This window comes from Meles meles, chromosome 6, assembly GCF_922984935.1.
Source record: "Meles meles chromosome 6, mMelMel3.1 paternal haplotype, whole genome shotgun sequence".
Taxonomy (NCBI): Eukaryota; Metazoa; Chordata; class Mammalia; order Carnivora; family Mustelidae; genus Meles; species Meles meles.
Genome location: NC_060071.1, coordinates 50132894 through 50147412, shown reverse-complemented (window position 1 = coordinate 50147412; position 14519 = coordinate 50132894). Strand labels below are relative to the sequence as shown.

At 52.2% G+C, this 14519-nt stretch overlaps 1 protein-coding gene across 10 annotated transcripts in view; it reads left to right on the top strand.

The window, feature by feature from the left end:
• Positions 1-14519, top strand: part of MEGF11 (multiple EGF like domains 11) — a 351654-nt gene that overhangs the window by 154515 nt on the left and 182620 nt on the right. For all 10 annotated transcript variants that reach the window (XM_046007979.1, XM_046007977.1, XM_046007986.1 and 7 more), the window contains exon 5: positions 11588-11680. In XM_046007979.1, the coding sequence (XP_045863935.1) occupies positions 11588-11680 (93 nt within the window). The remainder of the gene's footprint in view (positions 1-11587; positions 11681-14519) is intronic.

The window sequence follows — 14519 nt, the reverse complement described above, 5'->3', positions numbered from 1 at the left end:
ATGCCCCCCCAGGGCTCCAGGCTAGAAGCGGGAGGCCCAAACCCCAGACTGAAATCCTTCTTGTTGGGTTTGGCTGAACGGTTCTTGTCTATTAGCTGGAGAATTATTGGGATTTTTCTAAAGAGGATTTCACTCTGCCACCAGGAAATGATTTGGGACTTGGCATTGCCCTGGTCTCTTAGGGGAGTTACATATTCGATCCCAGGCGGACTGGTGTGGCCCACATTGGCGACCGGTGGGCTCAGGATGAAGGGAAAGGAGCGAGAGCCTTTGTAGACCCAGACACATAGTCATTCAACTTTATTTTTTGAGCACCTATCACGGGCCAGGCACTATGGTAGGAAAGGGACATACGATGAACAACAGATGCCCATTCTTGGCTTCGTAAAGTTTATGGGAGATAAGTGGCATAGAGTAGTCTGTTCTGTGCCCTATAGGGCAAGCCACATGCTTAGGAACAGGGATGGAACCAACCGAACTTGAGGGTAGGGAGATGGGCAGTGTAGTCAGGGAAAGCTTCCTACAGGAAGTGGCATCCAAGTTATGTGAAGGGTAAGCAGAAGTGGTAAGGGAGCTGGAGAGCTGGGCTGCAGATGGAGTTCCAGGCTCTATGGAGGCCCAGGGTGGGGAAAGTTGAGGCTCATTCACAGCCAGATGTTCTGTGTGCCAAAGAGAAGAGGGCAGAAGGGAGGGCCATGGCTGGACAGGTGAGAGGTGGGAAGGAGGAAGGTAAAGGAAGTTTCCTTTTAGCAGAAAACCCTAAGAAGCAAAATTCCACAGTCTGTTGGAGAGGGGGAGGCTGATACCGTACCTGGCACATGGTAGGTGCTCTAGAAATGCATTAGGAATGAAGGTCAAGTCAAATATCCCCTTCTCAGGGCGCCTGGGTGGCTCAGTGGGTTAAGCCGCTGCCTTCGGCTCAGGTCATGATCTCGGGGTCCTGGGATCGAGTCCCACATTGGGCTCTCTGCTTGGCAGGGAGCCTGCTTCCCCTCCTTCTCTCTCTGCCTGCCTCTTTGCCTACTTGTGATCTCTTTCTGTCAAGTAAATAAATAAAATCTTAAAAAAAAAAAAAAATCCCCTTCTCTGTGAAGACATTCCCCTGTCTGCCAACATACAGAATCACCTCCCTTCTCTTGCAGCCCATCCTGCGCTCTGAACTGGCTGTGATTTCAGCACCAGACACCTTTTATTTTTGTTTTATTTATTTCAGGGGGGCAGAGGGAGAGAGAGTCACAAGCAAGCTCTGTGCTAAGTGGGTAGCTCAATGCAAGGCTCCCTCTCATGACCCTGAGATCATGACCTGAGCCAAAACCAATAGTCCGAGGCTCAACTGACTGTGCCATCCCAGCACCCCAGCAGCAGGGACGTTTTAATGCCCTTGCTTCCTGGCCCACTTGCTCGCCTATTCCCCCCCACCCCCACCCAATCGGACCCCTACCTCCTGGCTTGCCCATGCACTCAGCTGTTGCTGGCCTCTCCCAGTATCACTCTGTGAAAGCGGGGACTGCCCCTGACTGGCCGATGGCATTCCCAGCACCTAGCACAGTGTCTAGCACAGTGCTTAATAAATGTTTCTGGAGTCAGTGACCACTCAGCGGTAGGGGGATGGGATAGACGACCTTTAAAAAAATAATAGCTCGGTCTCTAGGTGCCAGGCAGTGTTCTAAGCAGTTTACTTGTATTTGATGGTTTAACTTTGCAACCAAATTATAAGGTAGAGGACCACTGTCCCCCTTTAAGGATGAGAAAACTGAGTCCCAGAGAACTAAAGTAACTTGCCCGAGGTCACAAGTGGGAAGTGGCAGAACCAGGACTCAAATCCAGACACCCTGGCTGCCAAGTCCATTCTCTGCTCTCCTCCCAGTCTTGGCCCCTGTGGGAATTTGAGTGCAGTACTCCTGCTACAACTCCCTGAGAGGGCACCCTGCCTCCCAAGGGTTTAAGAGCAGGCAGGAAGAATATTCACTGCCTGGAAGTCCAGGCAGTGGCAGGGACTGGCCATTTCTGCATTTTGAACTCCTCTGTGTAATCCCCACCCAGGGGGCCCAGCACACAGCATGTGCTGGCTAAACAGTTGTCAAGTGAATGCATGTGTGCGTGGGTACTTGCATGAATGCGCAGAGAGGACACAGGAACAGGGAGCACACTTGGCCCTACCCAAGCTCACATTCCCCCCGGAAGCATGACCACCAGTCTTTCAGGAGAGAAAGGGCCTGGCAGCCAGACTGTGGCCTCCTTTGTTCCAGGCTTCTCTTCTCTGAAATTACAATTCTAATTCACCAATGAGCTAAGCCTGGACTGTGGGTCTTCCTTGCCTGTCCCCCGGTGTCCACGCTTCCCGGCTTCCCAGTGCTGCATCCCCCTCCCTGCCTCTGTGAATGAGGAAGCCTCTGCAGGTCTCACCCGGGCCTTTCTCTCATCCTTTGAGCTGGAAATGAACCTCAGAATGCTTTGGAGCTGTGGTATCCCAGCTCCTACAGGCAGCCCTGGGAAGAGGAGTATTAATAACAGCAGCATAAAAAACAAAAACAACCAGCAGCAGTTACAACGGACCTCTGCTTCTAAGTGCTTTGCATGAATCAACTTGTTTATTCTTTGCAATAACTGCAGTTTTACAGATGGGGAAACTGAGGACAAGTTGTGTTGCTTACAGACATGCAGCTAACAAGTGGTGGAACAGGGACCCCAGCTTTTAGCTGTCAAAGAATAAAATTGAGAAAAGGCACCACCAAATAAAGATGAGTGGCGTGGGCCAGCTTGGCAGATTGGATGGGGGCAGCAAACCCCTGGTTACCTGTTCGGGTCCTGTGTGAGCCTTCTTGGTGCCCATCCCTCCCCCCGCCCCTCTCCCCTACCAGCAGGAAGAAGGGGGACCTACAGGCCTATAGGCTCTAGATAAGAGCTCTTGGCTCCCAAAGTCCTTCCATCTCATCAGCTCTGCAGGTGAAACTCTTCCTTTCTTTTGTCTCATTGACTGTTTATATCCTGGAGCCAGATGTGACCACAGCAATTCAAAGCCAGTTCAAGATGTGCTGAGAGGGAGGGCCAGCTGTTTTGGCCCTTCGTGGCCATGCAGGGGACTCGGGGCTGGTAGTTGTAGAGGAATGAGTAATCCACATCTGACGAATTGTTTTGTGACTCCCCGATGTGAGCACCTGCCCCCCCCCCACCTCTGCCACATGCTACATGACCTTGGGTGTGGCAGAATCACTCACGCTAAGTGTGTCACTTTGGAATTGGCACTTGGGCCCACTTGGATGTAGGTCGTTTTATTTCCAAGCAGAATCAGATGACAGCCTGATCTGTGGCTCCTGCCAAGAATGCTAATGGAGGACTGATCAATGTGCCTGGGGGCACCAGGGACACTGGGTTTGTGGGGGAAGCTGGAGAAGCCATATGCTGCAGAATTCTGGGAGGCCACCACCTCCTTTCCCTGGCTCCCTAGTCTTTTTTCGTCTTAGCTGGGCATCAGCCTCGCTGGCTGGGGAACATGGAAGTTGTCTTTGTTTATCTTGACCTTTTCACGTAAGTAATTTTTATAGTTCCATTAACTAGTAAGATCATTTCAAAACCGCCAGGCAAAATATATTACCATGAATGCCTCAGGGACTTCTGGGTTGTCTTGGGTGGAATGCTAATAGGAGTTAGAATGGATGCAGGGGGCTCACCGTGAGCGAGGGATAGCAGACGGGGCGCCTTGGTCAGGGGAGGGCCAGTGCTGTCTCGGAGGTTTTCTTGTGGAGGAGACCCCAAGTCTGGCCTAGACCCCTTTAATTAATGCCAAGATGCCTGTGCTGGGTCTTGGGCTGCTTATCGGGGCTCATCCTTGGCCCAGGACTGCTGCTCCAGGCTCGCTCCTGTATATCAGAACACATTGGTTCTGTGGCACGCTCGGTTCCTGCGCATCTGTGGAATGGCTTCTTCTCCACCTTGGTATATAAATCAGTAAGCCCAGAAGCCGGTCGCTGCTACAGTGGCGCCCTAGACTCCCAGAGCTGGAAGAAACATTTGGATCATGTCCTTCAACCTCTCCATTTCACCGACAGAGAAACTGAGACCCAGAGGAGGGAGCGGGCTTGGCAAACCCATGACCAATCTGGTGCTGGGACTTCCTTATCTCAACTGGGGGTCAGGGTGGGGGGTGGTGGCACACGTGGGGAGGAGCCTGTTAGCATCACAAAGATGTGGGCTCAAGCCTCATCTGGGCCCCTGGGTCAGTTAGGGTCCTGGCTAGGAACAGAAGGCGTGTTCCCCAGGGAGAGTTTGCTCGAATGATTAGAGGCATCCCCTGCTTAGCAAAAGTTCGCCTTATGCTGTTTTCCTTTCGCCAAACACTTTTACCTTAGGACCTGTTTTTGCTAACGGAAAGAAATCCAGAGAGGAGTTTTACTTTTATGAAAAACGGTGAGAGTGAAAACAGTGCTCGGTGTTGGTTTTGTGGCAAGTAGTTATAAAGTCAGCGTGCACCCCGAGGAGTCTGAGTGGTGCCCCAAGCGCCTTCCGCAGGAACTCCATTTAGCAGCTCAGCGGCATGCCTGCATAGTTCTGAATTGTGTCTGAGCATATGTGCTTTATCTCAATTTCATTTTGTGCGTCTATTAGCAAGAGGTGGCATAAGGTATCAGAAAAGTCTAAGAGGTGATTTTTTTGGGTCAAAATTTTTTCATATAAATTAAGGGTAATTGCTTTTTTGCCTCATGCCATTGTGGCTCATGAAAGGTTTCTTTGGAACGCTCTATTTTCAGGTGGGGGGAGGGATCTGTATTTCTAAAGGCAGGGGAGGGGATAAGGCAACCCATAGGAAATGGTATAGGCTTTGGGGCTACTAAGCAAGGAGGGCCACTCCACGCTTGGGCTGGAAGAAGGGTCTCCCCCTACCCTCTGCCGACACCTTGAGCTGTAGGGCAGAAGACCATCGCTACTGCCATCCCCTTGCCCTCCCGTCTCCTGCTGGTGTTTCCCATTGGCCAAACCCATCCAGAAGCCAGAGGGCAAGGAAGCCCATTAACGCAGTCCATGGAGGTCTGCTTCTCTGGGTGCAAAAGGGCCGAAATGGTCCAGAGGGCCAGATGGTGACTCTGCATTCTCGCGGGGGAAGAATTCGATCTTGAACTGTTTGTACAGGAAGTAGGAATACACTGTATGTCTGTGTAATTATTCTGTGTATACCTGTGGTGTCAAAATTTCCTGGGAGGAGTGATTAAAAGAAAATGTCTGAAGTAGTTTCCGGAGATTGAGGGGTTGATAGTGAAAACAAGGTTGAGAAATACGGATCCCGCACAGTAGCTCTGGGCATTTGCACGGGTTCTTTAGGCCTTCCTGTGTTGATTCCCAGCCGTAAATGGAGTAACTGTGCCTGCCTCAAGGGTGAAAGGGCGCCACAGGAATCCAATGCCCAGCAAAGAGAAAGGACTCATCACTTGGCTTTTTCTCACCGCTGTGACTAGTGTCTACCTGAGCAAGACCACCCGCTGCCACAGGAGGGGTCACTAAATCCCCCATAGTCCTTGTCCCCAGCCCCCGGAGGACAGAAAGACTAAAGGGCCAGCTGAGCATTTGTGGCTGCTGCAGGGAATGCGTCCCAACTTGATGGCCCCTTGTGGCTTTGCGTGGACGCAGAGTACTGCTTTAGAAAGGAGGCTGGGCATCAACGGGTGTTTCCTCAGCACATCTTTGGATCATACCTGGGAGTGAGGGAATGATAGAAGAATAGAAGGGGAGGAGGGACCTTTGAAGTCCCATAGTCTGATTTCCCATCAGACCAGGAACCCCTAGAGCAGAAGGGCCCCCTCCCCCCATAAAATGTAGTGAATAAATATTTTAGGGTTTTGGTGACCCTCCATCCCTGTGGCCATGGCTCCACTCTGTCCTCATGGTGTGAAATCGGTCCTGGTAATATGTCGCGAGCATGGCTGCAGACCTTTATTCGCCGACGCAGGCAGCTGGCGGAGTTTGGCCCAAGAGCGGGTTTGCCTGCCGACCCCTCCCCTCTGGCATTTGTGGATTCTCTGTGTTTGGCTTGAGTGTCCCCAGTGATACGTTGTTCCCTACCTATAGAAACAGCCCTCCGAACTGCTGAGCCCATTCAGGTATTAGAAAGTCTTGCCTTGGGTTAGGTTGCAATCTGCCCCCCTTAGGACAGAATGGCTCTGGCTGTTCAGCTGATTGTGCCCTGCCTCCTGCCTAGTATTTCCTTCTCCAGGCTAGACAGTGCCCCTACAAGTCTCAGCCTCCTGGACCCTCATGGCTCCTCCTTGACCCTCCTTGACCCTCATGGGTCACATGTCTATACCCTCTACATCCTGATCCTTTTCTCCTGGCTTGTTAATGTCCTTTGGAAAGGACAGACCCTCAGAAGAGTCACCACCAGCCACACATGGATTATGAGTAAGGTATGGCCCATGGGGAGATCTGGGGATACTTAAGACTCTGGATTTGATCTCAGCTCACAGTCTAGCTGGGGAGACCAAATGAACCCAAGCTAAAGGAAGAAGTGGCAGGAGGTCAGGCATGCTGTGTACCATCAGCTGGGCCCCCCCAACACACAAACACACAGTGTGTCATGGGATTCAGTGGAAGGAGAGACCTCAGGGCCAGTCAGGGGGAACCTCATGTACATAGGGGGATTCTGGTGGGAAAGTATTTTACCTCCACAGATGCGCAAACTGGGATGTGCTAAAGCCTTCCTAAGCTCTTTGTGGAGCTGGGTCATGGGGGCTATACCTGGCCTTGGTGACTCAGGCGACCCTGGGCCAGGGAGCCTAATGGAAGCATTTTGAGCTTCCAGCTGCTGCAAGGTGACATTGTGGAGTCAGAGTGGCCCTATTACCAAGTGATGTTCGCAGTAGGAGCTTTAAGAGTGATATGTTAGAGTGCCCTTGTTTACTAGACCAGAGCGAGGAAGCCACCTGCCTAGAGTCCTATGGCAGGTCGTACGGAGCCCAAGCTCACACTCAGCTCTCCTGTCTCCTAATCCAGGGCCATTTCAGAGACCAGGGTCCTTGTGATGTCAAGAGTACAGGTTTACTAGGCCATAGAGAGGAGACGGGGCTTTCAGGCCTGAAAGTGAGGCTAGGGCAATGGCAGTGATGCAGGCATTTCCCCGGGGGGCGGGGGGAGGTTGGGCTGGGCAGGGTGAGAGGTCATGATGAGTCTTAGCTGAATGGGACTTTATAGACCTCATCTGGTCTGGTCTCAATTTACAGGTGAAGTTGCAGGGCCCAGAGAGGAAAGTGGGATGCTTGATACCATTGAGATGGATGTGGGTAGTTGCCAACCCAGATCTCCTCCCACCTGTAGCTGGGCTTGTTCTGAAACCCCACAGCACCATTGCTCAAGACACCCAGCCACCAGTCCCCCATGGCCAGAAGCAGCCTGAGCCAATGGGCAGGGCCCTGAGATTTGGTGACTTCTCTGTGTCTGAGCTCTGAGGCTGAGCTCAGGGGAGACAGCCATGCCCTCCCTGCATGTGCTCGGGGGTTCCCTCCTGGGGACCCACCAGCATGGAGACATCTGTTTCAGGCAGCGTGAGAATTTAAAAAGACTGAGTAGGAAGTGGCCTCTGTCCTCCCAAAGGCCGGAGATTCATAAAGGAAAGACCCATGCTGACTTGCCAGCTCCCTCACGGTGTACTAGGATGGCCTGCGACAGAGGTGGAGGCAGCACGTGTTGGAAGTTCTGAGGCCGGGCACTTAGCAGGTGGTCAGCAAATGGTAACATACAGGAAGCAGTGATACGTGGTAGCTGCTGTCAGCTGTTGTAGACATCAAGTCCAGACCACATGGGGCACACATACGTGTGTGTGCGTGCGTATGTGTGTAAATAATCACGGCAGCTCATGCTTACTGAGTACTTACTATATGCCAGGCACTGGCCTTAGCACTTTACATGTATTTCATTAAATCTTTGCCACAGCCTGTCCCCATTATATGGGTGAAGAAACAGAGGCATGAGAGGCTAGATAACTTGCTTGTTCTATAATTGTTAAACTCAGGTCATTACATCATTGGCCACTGTGGCCTCCCCCACTGGGCTAGAGACAGGGCCACCTTCCAGCATTCCATTCCTGAGCAGGGTTTACTTGCAGATCCCTACAGCCCTCCCCATGAGTCTGGGGCCTCAGTGAAGGGAGAGAGGGAGATGGCTTGTGTGCGGAGGCCCCCACCTCTAGTTGGAGGACTCCCTACTGAATAACAATAGCAAGACCCACACAGTACTTAATAGACCCCAGGCACTGCTCTGGGTGCTTTGTCAACTGCTATAATCCTCACGCACAGCCTGAGGCCCGTCCTATCACTGTCCCCCACTGAACAGATGGGGACTGACACGGAGATAGTGTGAACTTACCCGAGGTCTAGAGCTACTAAGTGGCATCCCTGGGTCCAGACTCAGCTTTCCGGTATAGTCTTTGCTGTGCTGCTTCTTATGAAAGACGCCTCCAGCTCCCGGATGTTGGAATCGGGACTGAGGCAGGCGGGTCAGTGGTGGGAAGCTGAGAGAGCAGAGGTTTGACTTTCTCAGTGGGGCCGGGAGAGGGGAGGTGGCTGGCCCTCAGTCACGTGGTGCAGTGTCAGAGGCAGCTTCTGATTCCCTGTCCCCAACAGCAAATGGGACAGCAGTGGGAGGAGGGGCTCAACAAAATGCCCCTCTTGAGAGTTACAGGAGAAGAGAGGGCCCAGGGGGACAGAACCCTAACTCCGCCCCTTTTGAGGGATTGGGTTCAGAAAGAACTTAGGAGGCCTGTACAGTTTAGGAGGGCTGCTCTGTCTACCCCAGCCCTCTGCTGAGGGACTACCCACTGTTGGGCTAGTGCAGGGTCTGGCCTAGGAATCAGGAACCCCAGCCCCAGGGAGGGGTGTGGGTCTCTCCTCCATGCCTCCTTGGGAGACTTTCCTCACAGCACACCTGTCTCCCCACCAGGAGCATAAGCACGAGCCTTGGATATTTGCTATCAATATTTCATGCTTCAAACAACACTGTCTAAACAACACCTATAAAATATGAATGGATTGAGGTTTCAACAAGCAAATAGCCCAGGCATAATCCCAGGGTGATGGGGGGCAGATAACGAGGTCTGGAGGGACCGTGGGGAGAGCAACAGCGTCCCCAGAGCCAGGCCCAGGTTTGTGGGATGGCTTATCTCCGCACATCAGTCACTGGGAGTCAGCATGCTGGATACAGGGCTGAGCTGCAGGGAGCTGCTTGACAGATTGTTCTAGGGGACCCTGGTTTGGGCAGAGACCAGGGGGAAATGTGGTGTGGAGCTTCTCCAGAGCACCTGAAGGCCCTGCCCCTCCAGCCAGGGAGAGGGTGCCAGAGATAGGCCTGTGGGCAGGTCCCTAGGGTGAGAAGGACCAGGGAGAGGCAAGGGTTCGCAGGGTCCTTCATCCTTCCTCCTCCCTTGAGCTGCTCTGAGCCCCCTGCAGGACATCCAGTGTGTTGAAACAGCTACTCTGGTTTCTGCCTTCTGCTCTTACCCTCCTGGGGGTCACCAACGGTCTCTGTGCTGTCCCCCTGGGCTGACTCTCCCAGCCCCTGACTTGTCAGGGGAGGGAAAGGCATCCAGTTGGGTGAGAGCAGAGGATCCGTGGTCTTGGACACCTCTCCCTTCCCTTTTCCTTCAGGAGGCTCATCCCCACGCTCCTTCCCTCCTGGCCAAGAGATCACATGCTGTCCATGACATCACAAACACTTGGGCCTCCATTTCTCCATGCATAAAATGAAGGGGTTGGACATGGTTTTCTCTGAGGTCACTTCCAGCCCTGATAGCTAGCAGGTTCATTCTTCACTGTCTACCTCACCGTTCTCCAGCAGAGCCCCCAGGGATCAAGGTGTCTGTCTGTGCCATCAGAAAGCAGCATGGGTGTCTTGAGCTACTCTCACAAGCTGATGGGAGGGACCTAGCCAGGGACCACGCGGGGACCTCAGCTTATGAGGGTGCAGATGGGGGAGAGAAGCAACCGAGGCCGAGGCTTGGAGCTGGCCAGGCTGAGGTGTTAGCCTCTGATCGTGAGCCTGGGGATGGACATCTGGTGTCCAGTGTGTCCTGGGCACACTGACCCATTTGAGTTTATTTGGAATGTCCAGTGGAGCAGGGAGAGCCTGGGAAGCAGGAGTGGTCAGACAAGGTCTTGCCAGCAGCTTACTGTGGCTCTAAGTGGAGCTGGTCACTGGAGCCAGAGGCCAACCCAGTTTCCCAGCAAGAACTAGGTTAGCTAGTAGGCCCCTGCCATTCCCCAGACCTCCAGGGCAGTGGAAAACTTCACAGACCAGAACCTTCCCTGAGAGCCCCCTGGGGACACAGGTGCTGGGGCCCTCCCCCAGTAGATCACAGTAGAGGCCAGGCTGACTCCCAATCACTTACCAGTGGGGCATCTGAAATGGCTCTCCTGGATGCCTTTGCACGGGGGCTTGGTCAAAGCCAAGGCAACGGCTTCGGCATCAGTATCACACCAACCATAAAATGGACTTTGTTGTCTAACCTGACCATGACCTCTCAGTGGGCATTCAGGCCAGGCGGTGGACATGGCAGTGGAGTGGGTATTTGGAGGTCACTGGTTGCCCCGGGGGCCGTCTGTTTCCCGTAGCCCAGGCCAGTTCCAGGCGGAGAGAAGGTCTCTCATTGCTTGTCAGAAAAAAAGTGCTTCATCCAGATCCCATCTAAGAAATTGACAGGGTTGATGGGAGCTGCTGATTTCCCGAGCTTACAAAATTGGCCTGGGTGGCAAAATGGGGGTTTTCTGTAATCCTTCACTGATGGATTAGATGGTGGGGCAGATCTCTCAGGAGCAAAGGACGACCTTGAGAACGTGCAGATGTCAAAGGAAGAGAGAAATAATCCCCCTTCCTCAAACTGCTGCCAATAAGCCTTCTCGGCGCTGGAGGAAGTAGATGGAAAGTTTGCTCTTGCTGCCTCCCGGCTGAGGAGGCTGCAGCATTTGACTGTGTGATAAGAAATTGCCAGGCACTTTCTAATTACAATTATCATCATCGTAGATGTCTCTCTTAATTACTTTCTTATAATTAGCTGTTGCTTTTTCCTCAGCGTTTGTGTACTTTGCAGATTTGCTGACATTTGAAAGCCCCAAAATAGGGGCATTTGGGGAGGAGGGCAGAAAGGTGGGGGAAGCATGAGAGGAACCTGTTCTTTGCAGGCCACCTGATAAATTTGGGGGCCTTTGTAGAAAGGAACCAGGGAAAAGCAAAAGGTGGACATGACACGTTACTTCCTGAGCTCATGGGAAAGAGAGCAGGAGTGTGGATTTGGGGCCGGGGTTTGGGGAGGGTCTCCAAGTGTTAAATCTTGGAGAGAATGTTCTTGAAAAGCTAAGGCTCCCCTTTCTCGGGCTTGGGTTTCCTTTTAGGAAATGAGGCTGGAGTGAAGCACACTCTCGTTGGATCCATTTCAGAGTTAATTAAATGAGGCGGGTCAGGAGTAGCTTGATTTTCCCCAAAGCCAGTGATGCATTCTGAACATCCCTGGGGCTCCAGGGGATCATTACAAAGTGGTTTATGCTCTTTGACCAGATGGTTGGTTTTCACTGTCTGTTCCTGTGCTTCTTCCCTTTCTCCTGGCCCCCTGCAGCCCTGTGTACAGAGGAGTGTGTGCATGGCCGCTGTGTTTCCCCGGACACCTGCCACTGTGAACCCGGCTGGGGAGGGCCCGACTGCTCCAGCGGTGAGTCTGGGGACTTTGGGGCCCAGGAGGTCCCTTGGCTGTGGCCTGGGGGGAGGGTGTACCATGTGCATGCTGAATTCTTTGTGTTGGCCTGTGGCAGGCCAGAGGAGTGTGGACGTCAGGGAAGAGACAGCCCTGCATTTATGTGGTGATACTTGGGGTGGACGCCTCCAGCAGCATGGGGGACAGTGGTTGGTGGGGGTCTGCAGGATCATCGTGCGTTGCATTTGTTGGGAACTGTGGAGAATGTGTACAACTCTGACTCAGTGAAATGCTTCTAGATACGGTCTGTTAAGGGCTGAAGTGAAATTGAGATGCTCTTGGAACTGACGGACAGGGCCGGAGACTGCTGCCGCCCGCAGCAGCAGGGGGCATCGTGTCTGCCATGGGGCTGGCCTCCAAGAGGGTGGGGTGCACCCAGCAGCTGCTCAGGGAATTCACTGCCAAGAACCCAGCTGAAGACAACTCTTGCTCTTCTGGCTCATTTCCCCTAAATGCTCCCAGATGACCCTCTTTCCGTTGGTACATTTCGCTGTCAGTGGTTGGTCAACATTATGGTCTCCTAGGATTTTCAAACAGGCTTTGATTAATGGTGAAACCCAGTTTTCTTCCTGCTTTGGGCTGGGGTAGAGCATCTTTTTAATTGTGACTTGAGTAGATTACCTATCTCAGCCGATCCATTGGGGTCTACCCTCCTGTGTTTACCTATCTTTGGGAGCCACCTCCCTCTTCCCTGTCCCAATGTAACCGTAATGGTCATGAAAATTGAGGAGGGGAATGGTGGGTCCATGCTGGCCCAGAGTGGTGCTCTTGCCCTTTTCCGCTGTCTCTGCTGGGTTGGAAACATCTGGTTATCGTCCTTCTTTCCAAGGGCTTTGACGGGAGCCCCCCGCCTGTCTACCCAGCACATGAGAACATACCCCCCAGCAAGGATACTGGACATGATTTTGTTTTGAGCCTGGGCAACTATCTTGGCTCAGGGAGTCTGGGATCTGTTTGGGGGACTCAGTAGGGGGACTCAGTAAACTCTTCAATGTGCTGGGACTTCAGGTGACCTCTGCCTCCCACCTGTTTCACTGCTTTGAGGTGGGCCACACTGAGCTTTGGGGCTAGGAATCCCTCCAGACAGCAAAAAATACACTTGAGGGACATGGGAAGTAAAGGAATGTGTTGCACCTGTCTTTCTGTGGACTCCAGGAAACGTGTGGGCTAGAATGTTCACGAGCTTGTTCCCCCTCCTTGTCCGTGTTTTGTGTTCTGTAACTTCACCCACCACGAGTCCTTGATGGAGAACTAACTTGGATTAGGGGAGCCCTGCAGGGACAGGTCTGCTTGATGCATGCTGGATTATAATGTCAAGGGTGGCCTGTTGGAGGTTAGAAAAACAGCTTGAGTCTTGGGGACCCTGAGTGCATATTAGCCACCGATCGGTGCAGGTGTGTGCAGTGCTCCATCTATGCTGGACTGGGCCAGGCCCGGGGTGGTCCCTGGAGGGTCTTTCTAACATGGTCTGTGTCTTTCAGTGTTTCCCTTCTGGTGAAAGAAATGCAGTGAAGGAGGCCCTCGATTGAGCTGGAGTGTTTAGAGCAGTTGAGAGTAAATCTTGCCCCTTGAGTGAGTTTACCAAACAGACAGGGAAATGGCCTTGCTAGCTACCAGGACAACATGGGACTCCATAATTCCCCCACCCCTGATTCCAACTCTGATGACTTGGTGGTGAGCTCTTTCCCCAGTGAAATCCATTTTCATGGGCTGAAAAGCCAGCACCCCTAAGTCGATTCAAAGGCATGGACTCCTGAACCCATAGGAAGTCCCGAGAAATGGGTTCCAACTCTCTGCTGGAGCCAGCGTTGAATGAAAGGAATTCATAGACTCTCACTTTCAAGATCATTCAGAGCCCTGAAAGCTTAGATGTCACCAAGAGCCTTCCAACTTCTGCTTGAGTCCCTCCATTCACAAGGAGCTCACTGCCTCCTGTGAAAGTATGTCCTGATTGTTGGAAAGCTTCTCCTTCTGCTAACTGGAAATCTGTCTCAAGCTTTTACCAGTTGGTTCCCACTCATGGTAGAGTCCAGAGAAGGATGATGGATTGCCATGACTCTCCTCACCATGTCTGGAATTTCTCCCAAGATCAGTGGACAAGGCCACGGACTGGCTATGGGAAGACGTTGATCAAAGTGTAGTTGATAATGACCACTGGGGTTGCATCGCAGAAACCACAGGCCCCTTCCATGGCTCAGCCCTTTGGGTATTAGAAGACAGTGATTACTTCCTTCCCCAAGTTTTTATTCTCTAAGCTCCTTTGTTTCTCCCCTGACGTGGTCTGATCTACTTTCCCCATCTGGTTCCTCTCCATTGGCTGTGGCCTTTACTCCTCTTAAACTAACATTCCTAGGTCTGACCACAAAACTGTAGGCTGGTATGGAAAAATAATAATAAAAGTAGGTACTGCTTATTGAATTTTACCATGCACTAAGCACTCCCGTTCCCTCCTCACTTAATCTCCACAATGACCCTATGGAATAGGAATTGTTATTAGTCCTGTTTACAGATGAGAACACTGAGGCACACGAAGACCAACAAACTTTGCACAGACACACAGCTAGTAAATGGTGAGCCTGGAACTATCCACCAAACAAACACCGGAGTCCCAAACCTGAACTCTTCATGATCATGTCCTTCCTCTAGATGCTCAACCTGTGTTAATACAGCCTAAGGTTAAACTAGGTCTTGGATGAGAAAGCTGTGTTGCTCACAGGAGAAAGCAGGATCCGCTTGGAAGATGTGGCCCTGAGATCCTGTTCTGATGGTAGATGCATCAGCCATGGGACACCAACTG